The sequence below is a fragment of the Notamacropus eugenii genome, chromosome 2 (genome assembly GCF_028372415.1).
Source record: "Notamacropus eugenii isolate mMacEug1 chromosome 2, mMacEug1.pri_v2, whole genome shotgun sequence".
Taxonomy (NCBI): Eukaryota; Metazoa; Chordata; class Mammalia; order Diprotodontia; family Macropodidae; genus Notamacropus; species Notamacropus eugenii.
Genome location: NC_092873.1, coordinates 79,634,794 through 79,646,145, shown reverse-complemented (window position 1 = coordinate 79,646,145; position 11,352 = coordinate 79,634,794). Strand labels below are relative to the sequence as shown.

Below are 11,352 nucleotides of genomic sequence, written 5' to 3'. Positions count from 1 at the left end.
GCAGGTATCAGTATCTCCATCTTATAAGTAAGGACTTGCCCAAGGTCATGTGGAGAAATTGAAATCTCATTAGAACCCATGTCTCTAGTCTAGATTTAGCACCACTTTCCTTGTCTATTTTCCTGTCCCCTCCATCGGCTTCCCTTTGGGGAGGGTGAAAAACCTCTGGAAGTGATTTCCTTATGCCAAGTCTCATCTTGTGGGAAGAAAGCTAAAGGGTTCAGACTTGCCACTTTAACCCAAATTTAGAGAGTTGTAGGTGCCGAGGTCTTTCAAGCAAATACTTTTTTTGCCCCCTCCCCATCGCACTCAGAATTCCCCTCCCATCCATGACCTCTACCCTGGTGGGAGTACACCCAGGAAAGATTAAGATTGGGGTGCGTTAAGCCCTTAAATATAATTTGATTGACCCTTGATGGGATTGCCTCCTTTGCTTCATCATGCATTGTGCTTTTTGCCTAGGGTAGGAAGGAGAGGAAAGAAGTGCTCGATGAAAGGAGAGTAGGAAGGTAGGTGGCTGATATTCCCTTATCCTCTTAAGAGGAAGTAGGGGGAGGGGGAAAATAAAAGAGAAGAAGTCCTAATAAAATAGTCACTTTTATTTCTTAGCAAAACTATTTTCCCCTTGAGGGGTATTTACAACAGAGAAGGGAAGAAAGGGGTTGAGTTGTCTCAGTTTAGGGAGAGTGATCAGGGTCCTAGGAAAACCCTGGGGTCGGGAGGACTTCGATTCACAGGCGGTTTCTACACAACTGGTATGGTTTTTTTGTTTGTTTGTTTTTTGCTTTTTATTATTATTGTTCACGGAAGGGGAAATTGGAAGGGGGATAGGGTGGCTTAGGGCAAGGGAACAGGTCCCCGATGGGGAGACGAGGGTAGAGCAAATCTGTACAGTCCGGTTTCAGCTGCTCCTTCGCTACATCGCTTGTGAGTGGAGTGGAAGGACACGGGAGTTTTCGGCTCTCAAGTTTCGGGACTCGTGCTCCTTCCTTTTCACTTAGGATAGTTTTATATTTTCTCGTCCACTTTCACCCCCCACCGATCTGATACCCTACCAAGAGCGTGTGGGCTGCTCCTCTCCCACCGAAGATGGTTAGAGGGAAGGAGGCGGGACTTAGTAGTGGGTGGGGCCAGGTTGGCTGAGACAAAAGGGGTGGGACTACCCCCACCTCGCAAAAAGGGTCGGGACCGCATGCAGAACATTAAAGAGCAACACAGGGAGGCTTAGGAGGTTAGCACAGGGCAGGAGAGAAGGGACCATTACGAATGGGAAAGCGAAGTCATGGGAACAGGCCGGGGCGTCTGAGCAGCACGTGCTCAATATAATTCTCCAGCTCCTCCTCCTCCTGCTGCTGCCGCTCTTCCTCCTCGCCCCGCCGCCCTTGGGGGCTAAGGCCGAAGTGGTACTGCGACCCCTCTGCGGGCTGTGCGTGGTAGTGGTGGCGGCGGGTCGGTGAAGAGAGAGGTGGGAGGAGTGTCCGGGGCTGGATGTAGTTAGGAAAGGGGTAGTTGGGCTCCGGGGGAAACACCTCATCCCTATCCCAGGGTGGGAGCACCTCGTTCCAATCCTGCAGCTCATCTTGGGCGGGGAAAGATTGGGGTGGTGGGAGCTTTGGGGAGCGAAAGTGAGTAGGCGCGGGGGGGGCTCGAGGTGGGGGCAGGGGCTCAGGAGGGGCGTTCTTCTTCCGCTTCCGCTTCTCCTCCACCTCCTCTATGATGCTGACCACGTCGTCGGCTGGCAGGTGCAGTTTAGTAGACAGCTCAATTAGGCTGTCGATAGTCTGCGGGTCCATTTCTTCCTCATCTTCTTCCCCTTCTTCCACCTGCCCCTTTCGCTTTTGACCTGGTGTCTCCTCTTGGGAGCGCTTGTCCTCAGCCCCAGCTTCCCCTTCCTCCTCCTCTGCGAATAGCAATGCATTCTGCCGCCCCCTCTCAACCTCCTCTGCCTCTGCCTCAGCGTCTTCCTCATCCCCCTGCTCGTCCTCCTCCTCCCCACCTCGGATCACTCCCTCTTCCTCCTCCTCCCTCTCCCTTTCTCTCTCCTCCTCCCCTTCCCCCTGAAGTCCCCGGTCCCCCACACCTCGCTCCAGGCCGCCGCCGCCGCCACCTTGCAGCAGGTATTGAAGCAGCAAGTCAGAGGCAAGATCAGCCAGTCTTTCCTCTTGGGCTGCCGCCTGTCTCGTAGCCTCAGCCTGCCTCCTACCTGCCTCTACCTGGGCCAGCCCCCGCTGCAGGAGGCGCCCTCCAGCTGCAAGCCTACTCATGGCTGCGCTTTCTGGGCGGTGCATTTTGGAGAAAGGTGCACTCTCGATCTGGCGCGCCTTGTAGAGGGGTGCGATGCTCTCGCCCTGGCTTGTTTTTACAGCAGGCTCGCTCTCACCCTGGCGCACCTCAGGGAGAGACACGCCCTCAGGCAATTGCTCCTGAAACCGTCGAGGAAATGAGGGAGGGGGAGGGACACGCGCCTGGAACTCTCCCCAAGAGGCCCTCCATACGCGCTCAGGCCCGGGACTCTCCAGGTTAACCCGGGTCAGTGTATGGGTATGCGTTTCCGCCTCAGCCGCAGCAGCCTCTGGCTCTCGTTTAGCATTCCCTGGGCTGAAAGCGCGTAGTTCCTGAAGCAGGGATTCAAGTGCCTCTAGTTCCTCGGAAGGATCGGAACCCTCCGAGCTGCGCTCCTCTGCGATACGGGAGAGCGTCGGGGGTACCCCTATCTCTGGGGCCGGGCGGCTGTGGGTCTGGCTACGCACAGTTTCTGTTAGCAAAGCCTCTCCTTTCTGCTGCTGCTGCTGCTGCAGTTGCTGCTGCGGCGGCTGCGGCTGCGGTGGCTGCTGCTGCTGCTGCTGCTGCTGCTGCTGCTGCTGCTGCTGCTGCTGCTGCAAGACCTCTGGAGCCGGGGGCGAGGCAGGATGATCTAGCGCCTGTAACAAGACCGCGGCCAGCGCCCGTGGATCTACTCCCTGGAATAGATCTTCTTCCTCAGGCTCGTGTTCTGGGCTTTTCTCCTCCCTTATCTCCGGATCTAGGCTCTCTCTTTTCCCTGGCTTCCCTCCTCCAGCTGCCAAGTTTTCGTGTTCAGATATGGGAAGCGACAGCGACTGATCTGGGCGCCCCGGGGGCGCTGCTTGTAGACTGTTCATCTGTAGCAAGAGGCAGAAGAAGGCGGCAGCAGGCAGCTGTGGGAATCTCATGGTCGAGACTGGGAGAAGGATGGTTTCCAGGGGCTATGAAAAAGAAAAACAAAGTGGGAGAAAGGCGAATGAAATAAGAGGGGCTGCCAGGGCTTCAGGGTGTCTTTTCTGCACCTTAAATTCCCTTCACGATCTCAAAATCTGGCGTTTCTCTGGGAGCTACCCTTGACGCACTACCTACCCCAATTTACCCGACTTCTCTCAAACCCAGAAGTGTCAAGACAGGGACCCTAAGGAAAAATGGGGCTGTGCTAATCCTAAAACTGGGAGGGGAACGCCTGGCAGCACTCTCGTCTGTGTTCCCCCACCTCCACTTCGCCCCCGCTCCTTCTTGGAGCTATCTTCCTGTCACCGCCCACGTTGCATCGAGGCTGAGAAAAAAATATCTGCTCCCCACGGGACTCTCCAGATCGAGCGTGGGAGGCTTTATCTGGGAAAGGGAGGGGGGGACATTACCCTTCTATCTATCTTCTTAAGGTCCTTTTGGCGTTACCCCTTCCCCCAAACTAGGGGAGACACGTCCCTCCTGTACACAGCCAAATCCTTGAGGGTTGGACAGACTGACAAAATAGTATTTACCAGATGGATTCGAGGAATGGGAAGGGGAGGGATGAGGGTCGGGGTTTCGAGGTAGGAGACTGCGGATGCTTCGGGTTTCGGTCCCCGTCCTGCGTTCAATCGCCTCGGTCAGTTTCGGGCCGGTCTCTCCGCGTGGTCGACTCTCCGTTTCTCTCGCTAGCTCTCTCCCCAAGCTTCAGCACGCTGGACAGCACCCGCCCCGCCTCTTTATAAAGGGGAGCCAGTAGATCACGTGGGGGGTCTTCTCCGCCCGATTGACGTCAATGTTCATTCATGGGGAAGCGGGGTGAGTGGTGGAGGGGTCCTAATTGCGGCCGGTGATTGGAAGATTCTTCTCCTCCTCCCTATTCTGAGCCTGCGCACTGAAAAGTGAGGACTAACTGGCACGCTAAAGCCGAACGCCGGAGAAATGAATGAATGAATAAATGAAGCGAACACGGGGTTGGGGGAGGAGGACAGTGAATGAATGAAGGAGAATGAAAAGAGAAGGAGGGGAAGGAAGGAAGGAAAGAAGGAAGGAAAATGGGGAAGGGCAGAGAGTTAAATATAAGCCCAGGGGGTGAATGTAGCCTATAGCTGCTGGAAGCGGTCAATCTGTGGATTAAATTGGACTGGGGTTCTAGGGCTTGGGGGAAGAAGGGGAAAGTGGTAGGACACGAAAATCAGGGCATGAAAAATGCTTCCCCAAAGCTCCCACCTGCTTGTGCCACACGCTATGAATGAAGGAAAGACAGGCAAATTTCTGTGCGTGTATTTGTGGATTCGTGTCTGAGTGTGAATGGTGCGTGTGCCTGGGTCCGTGGTTGGTGACTAGTGAGGTAGGGTGGGAGAGATGCGTGTACGTGCGTGTGTTAGAAGAAAGAGAAGGGGGCTGAGTGGGTACATTTGAGAGAGTGGACTGTGTGAGTTCTATTTGTTCTTGCCTATGGGTTGGGAAAGTGTGTCCTTCTGCCTCTCCCATTCACTACCCCAGCCCCCACTGGCCCATCACACGGCTGCCCCCATCGTCCTAGTGCCCCCTCCTCCATGCTCCTCTTTCATCCAGCACCCCACCCCCCACCCCATTCCTTCCTTGCAGGAAGGGAAGGACGTTTGGAGGGCGAGTCCATAAGGGGAGGGGGTTATGAAGATAGACTAGGGAATTCAACTCTTGCTTTTCCAGATTCTTGAAAGCAAAGGTTTGACTTCGCAGAACCCCTAAGTGACAAAGATCGTCCCTTCCCCATTGCTTCCTCCCTTTACCCTCAGTCCTTGTCCTGCGCCAGGGGTTTGAGCTTGGGGGGCTCAGGGCGGCTGGAGGTTCCGGCTGGGGATGGGAGGGGGGCGATGACGCACAGATTGCGCAAAGAAAATCCATCAGCAAGCCAGGTCCGGTGAAGGGAGACCGGCCGTGGGCGGAGGGGGTGGGGGCGGGGTGGGGTGGGGGGAACGGAAGCAGGGTATAGGGGAAGGGGGAGACGGAGGGAGGTGAGCTGCGTCTACAGGAATGATGCTGAGGTAGGGTAGAGGGCGTTGCTTGGAGGGGAAAGAGAGGTGGGGGCTTGAACAGCAAGAGGAGAGTGACTAGACTTACACCGACACGCTATGAGAGGCAAAGACACAGAGATACATATGTACACAAAGCGTGTCTCTGTGATTATCGCTCTCAGTTTCTGTGTCTGTCTCTCTAACGCTCTCAAATACACTTTCATAGTATTTTTCTCCTTCCATCCCCATCTTCTTTCGTCTTTCTCACATTATTTCACTTCCTCCCCCGATTCTTCTGCCCCCCTACCATCCCCCCTCCCCACTCCTTCACACACATACTCACGTGCTTTCCCTCCAAAGCCACCAGTGGCTTCTCAGCTCCATCAGCAGCTTTATTTTCCCAGAAAGAAATGCCCATCAGCTTAGCAGGGGGGGTGAGTGGGGGAGGGAGGGGGGGAGAGAGAGATTGAGAGAGAGAGAGAGATTGAGAGAGAGAGAGAGAGATTGAAAAGAGAAGAGATTGAAAGATTGAAACTAAAGACAGGTGAATGGGGAAGATGAGATGGAGAGTGGAGATGTGTGAAGGAACAAGATACAGAGCTTAAAGAAGGAACAGGAAAGATGACCCCCTACCCACTTCTCAACTTCTTCCTTCACCCCACTTTCCTCTTTCCAGGACCTCCTTACCTACCCCTATTCTCCTCCTCTTACTGACCTGGTAATTGAGTTGGTGGAGTGAGGGTGGGGAAAGAGTCACATTACCTTCCTGAGGAGAATGAATCAGATATGGCAAAGACCTTTGTGGAGGGGGATGGGAAATGGGTGGGGTTGGTAGGAAGAACATAGAGAGACAGATAGACATCGACAAAAATAGAGAATGAAAAGAGGCAGAAATATACATATAAAGGGCTAACAAAGAAAGAGAAAAAAATCCAGTGTGTTTCTGTTCTCAGCGCTAGGTGTTGCCGTGAATCTAGGTGTGTGGAGTTCTATTGTGGGAGCATCTCTTCAAAGCTGTGTGTATTGGTATATGCTTCCATTTCTTGTCTGAATATTCAGATGTGTATCTATGTTTCCAGATATTTGTGTGTGTGTCAGATTCTGTGTTTGCCCATTTCTAGGCATCTGGGTTTTGGTATTTCTGTCAACGGCAATTCATGTGTTGTATATGAATAATCATTTGTTTTGCTACATGTATGTTTGTGCCCTTTGTCTACATACCTAACAGTCTCTTCCACAATGGATACTAAATCCATGTGTACTGAATGAACATATGAATGAACTGAATGAGTGATGAATGAATGAATGAATGAATGAATGTCTGCCTTCCTGGTTTTCTGTATCTGTGCAGAACTATATTGTGAGTATCTCTGCATATTTTCTACTTCTGGGTCATAATCTCCCTAGGTCATTATCTCTGTGTCTCTATAAGTTTTTACACGCCTATCCTACTCCTACTTCCCATGATCCCCTTCTTCTTGCCCCACATCTAATTTGCCCTTCCTCTCTCTTTCTCTCTTCTTCTTTCATTCCTACCCCACTACCCACTTCAAAGTGGTGGGGAGCTAGCCTAGATTAGCCAAGAATACTGCTTTCATGTGGGAAAATGAGGGCCCTAGATTACGGTAAGGTGGGGGAGGGGACAGGAGCAAAATAGTCTACTTATTGTTTTTTCTCTGATAGATAACTGATGGGTGGGGAGGAGGCTTGAGGAAATACATCCTTCATGTCTCTGCATCTATCTCTGTCTCTCCCTATCTGTTCCCTTTTCAGTATAACTCTCCCTCACTCCCCCACCCCCACCAAAGCCTTCTATCTCACCTGGTGCCCTTCACACCCTGCTGCCTTTAACAATCATTGAAAGAGAAAGAGATTGGGATGAAAGTGAGAAAGGGCAAGCCATGGGGATGTGGGAGGTGGGGCAGGGAAGAAGAAAAAGGGATAGAAACCTGCAGAAAGAAAAAGAAAAAGAGACTGTGATAGAGAGACCTGAACCATACATTCTGAGGGTATAAATGTAGCCTTTCTCTGTGTAACAGTCTACCTCGTGTGTGTGTGTGTGTGTGTGTGTGTGTGTGTGTGTGTGTGTGTTTTACTTCCTCCCTGAGTCCCATTCTCTCTATAGGAAGGTAGAAGGAGAGGGTAGGACTCTAGGGGTAGAATAGGCAGAGTATGACAAAAGCTTGGGGGTGAAAAAAAATCAGTGAATTCCTAAACTGTGCCCTTGGTTTAGGAGGAGGGGGGTTTCGGTCCAGTGACTCCATATCCCCTTCCCTTCCCTCCCCCCCTCCCCCAGCCAGTGACTCACCTCTGCAGCCTCTCAGTGCGTCAGCAAAGGGTGGGGGGCGGAGGGGGAGGGGGCTGCTGAGGGGAAAGAGATAGGGGTCTGGACTTCAGAAAGGAAAGAAGAAGGGTGCTGGAGGGTACCCAAAATTCCACCATTGCCCCATCCGCAGCCCCAGCCCAATGGGGTGAGGGGGGGTCTTGAAAAGACTTGGGGAGAGGTTGGGGGAATCCTAAGACAAGAGAGGCATAGCGTAAGCTTCTGAATGTGATGACCTGTCTCCCAAGTCCCCATCTCTGGGGTCCTAGCTTCTTTGGTCTCCCCCCCACCACGGGAGGGGGAGGGGAGACCTGGAGAGACTAGGGAGGGCGAGACCGCCGCAGAGATGAGTCACCAAGAATGGGAGTGAAAAAGACAGAGATACTGAGAGAGACACAGAGACAGAGAGATGCAAAGAGACAGCTCAGAGGGACAGAGAGCCCTCTAGAAAACACACATAAACACCCCTATTGAAAGGTAGGAGCAAACTGTGGGGGTGAAAACCCAAGAATTTGTGTCTCCCTAGTTTTCTAATCCCCCCATCTCCCCTCCTCCCCTTCCCTTCTTCTCTCTCTCTCTCTCTCTTTCTCTCTCTCTCTCTCTCTCTCTCTCTCTCACACACACACACACACACACAGAAGAAAGCACTAGCGCACATAATATGCACAATCTTTCACATACTTACACACATGTAATTACACGATTACACACACATATACATATAACATGTAACACACAAACAGGAATACCCAAAGTCACACAGGCACACCCACATATACGTACAGTTTCACTCGGAATCTGACAGTTTCCAAGACTCTGAGTTCCACATACATAGTCTCATGCACTCTCATAGGACCATGCTGAGGGTGTGGCTAGTATGGCTAAGATAGAGCCAACTTAACCCTTGTGACCAGAGTTCCTTTATCTAGTATGGGGGGGTTTGGGGAGGGGTGCTAAAAATGTGGAGAGCATGACATTGGGAATGAGGAGTCAGTACAGTATGGTTTAATATTTCTCAAACACCAAGTCAGAAACACAGATGGACAATCCTGAACACACATACACACACACACATACACATACACACATATACATACACACACACATCATACACACACAGACATTCCAAGAAAACATTTATTCAAATAAAAACATTTATTAAATACCGTTTTCAGTCACACGGTCTCACAGACACCCACAAAGATGCACATAGTTCTGTACGCATGCACACACTCATACAAGGCACAAAGACATAAACACATAGACACATTCATAAAGACACCACCTCTCCTGCTTCAGTCTTCTTCACGTGTTTTGGACGCCCCCGTGTGCTCCATCTAGGTACTGCAATCCATGCCACCCTTTGAGTTTTGACCTTTAGTGTTAAGAGGCAGGCAGGGGAAGTGAGAGTTTAGTTCCTAGAAAGGAGAAGGGAACTGGAGAAGAGGGTCTAAATGTATCCTCCAGACACCTATTTCTTTAAAGGAAAATAGGGATCCAAAATTGGGTCCCAGATATGCAGCCAGACCAAAAGAAGGAGTCTTTAGAAGGAGGAGAGAGGAGCCAGGCTTAACTCCCCCACTCCCTTTCAGTAATACCACAACATAAAGCTGTACCTTCAAATCTTGGCCACCTGAGACTGAAGAGGAGAGGGTAATTCAGGGGAAATCCTTCCTTTTCCATTTCTCAGAAACATAACCCCAAGAATTTGGAAGAAGAAACTCGGAGCCTAGAAACCAGAAACCTGGTCTAACACCAACTAGGAGGGAAAAAGGAGGCCTGGACAAAAAAGTCAAAATTTTTGCTCTTTTCTCCTCTCTCCACCCTAAAAGCTAAACTTACTTAGAGAAAAGTTTGTCATTTCATATTCAGATGAGAGCAAAATTCTGTGGGAGCCCTGGGAACCCAGAGGACCAGGTTCTGGTCTCAGTTTTGCTACTAGCTAGGTATTTAATTTTGAGAAAGTCACTCACTTTTCTCTCTGAGCCTTCTAAATAACCTTCTAGTTTTGACATCCTAGGTCTGTATGATAGTAAATAGAAATTAACACAAAGTTTGAAGAGTTAGTGGTTCTTATTGTAAACATTTGGGGGAAGAGATAAGCTGGATAGGAAATGTAAAGGGACATTTGTCTTTGTGAGCCAAACAAAACAGCAAAACCTGCTGGGAACTGAGCAGTCACAGGAAAAATTTCAAAGTTAGGTAAAGGGTAACTTTTTGCATCCCTTCCCATGTCCCAACAGCCCTTCCCTATATTGCTTCCTCCAAACCCATGTCTGGCTCTTACACTTCACTCTTACACAGTTCACTTATCCTAAATGAACCTCTTTCTTGCTGAGTAAAATGGAATAATTTGCACTTTCCTCTTGCCACGGTTGTTGTGAGGAAAGAATTTGATTAATCACAATATCCTTGCTGTTTCTTAAACAAAACGCTGGCATCAACCTCCTTCAGGTATTTTTACTGTCTGTCTCCTGTGCCTGGAATACTCTCCTGCCTCACCTCTACTTCCCAACTCCCCTGCTTCTTTCAAATCTCAGCTAAACTCCCACCTTCTACAGGAAGCCTTCCCCCAAACCCCTTTAATTCTAGAGCCCTCTGATGATTATTTCTTAGTTTTTTGCATGTTATCTCCCTCTTTAGATTATGAGTTTAGATTATGAGTAAGGACTATCATTTGACTTTTTTTTTTTGTATACTCAGTGCTTAGCACAGTAACTGGCACATTGTAGGCATTTAATAAATTTTTATTGACTGACTGATTACTTTTTTTCCCAGGTGTTAAGTCAATTGCTCTAGTCAACTCCCTGTCAGCAGCAACTTTGATCTATGAACCTTTTAAGAGAAGGAAGGTTTGTATTTGAATAGGGAGTCCCTGAAGACCAAAACTTCTTGAGGCAAAAGAAATTAATCTCTAGAAGGACATTTTCTGGAATATGTTTTATCAACCATTCCTATCCTAAGACTAACCAGGGTAGGTCTACAACTTGTTTCCAAGACACAACTACTCCCTAATCAGTGAGGAAGGCCATACAAAAATATGCTATGCCCCATTCCTTGGAGTGCTTCTCAGTTTCATCCAGTTATGTTTGAATTGGAATATCCTGACTGAGGAAACTACCTCTTGTACTGCTGTCCAGTTGATAGGGCATCAAACCCTTTCCTCTGCTTTTGGAGAGTTAAGGGGACTATGATGTACACACAGTCCAATTATTTAAGGCTAGAGGGAGATATATAGGGGGTTGGCTAGGGGAAAGGGAATCTTCAGAGAAGAGGAGGTGGAGGATATTGTGTGGAATCCAAAAGTGGAATTGTGATGGCATTTAGAATTGGCGGGGTTGACATAAATGCATCTAATTTACAGGCTGTGTGTGTGTGTGTGTGTGTGTGTGTGTGTGTGTGTGTGTGTGTGGCTGTGTGTGTCTGTATTTATGTAAATAAGTGCTCAAAAAAAGCTGGCACTAAGGTGATTAAGAGAGAGGGTTCCTCAAGGATAAAGGAGAGTGATTTGAATCCCTAGAAATTCTCCCTAGTGCTCGGGTATCAGTGGCCTGTCTAGATTTGGGAAGGACAATAGGGAGGGAAAGGATTGAGGGGCTAGATGCAACATAGAGGAATATAGAAGACAGGTGAAGATAGAAAATAGAAGATGGCAGAGGGGAACATAGAAGTTGACAGAAAGATGACTTAGAAGGAAGTAAAAAGGCAGATGACCATGGCTAGTTCTTTGAGGGAGGGAGAAGAGGGGAGGGAGAATAATGGCAGAGGTGGAGGGAAAAGAAGAGAACACAG

At 49.6% G+C, this 11,352-nt stretch overlaps 1 protein-coding gene across 1 annotated transcript; it reads right to left on the bottom strand.

Moving 5' to 3' along the window:
• Nucleotides 1–578: 578 nt before the first annotated feature.
• VGF (VGF nerve growth factor inducible) lies at nt 579–4,057 on the bottom strand. Its single transcript, XM_072641348.1, has 2 exons — nt 3,771–4,057; nt 579–3,224 (listed from the first exon to the last, which is right to left on the bottom strand). The coding sequence occupies exon 2, from the start codon at nt 3,189–3,191 to the stop codon at nt 1,281–1,283; it is 1,911 nt and encodes a 636-aa protein (XP_072497449.1). The 5' UTR covers nt 3,192–3,224; nt 3,771–4,057; the 3' UTR covers nt 579–1,280.
• Nucleotides 4,058–11,352: the final 7,295 nt, after the last annotated feature.

Coding starts and splice junctions, on each gene's coding strand:
- VGF (XM_072641348.1), bottom strand. CDS start 3,191: ATGAGATTCCCACAGCTGCCTGCTGCCGCCTTCTTCTGCCTCTTGCTA.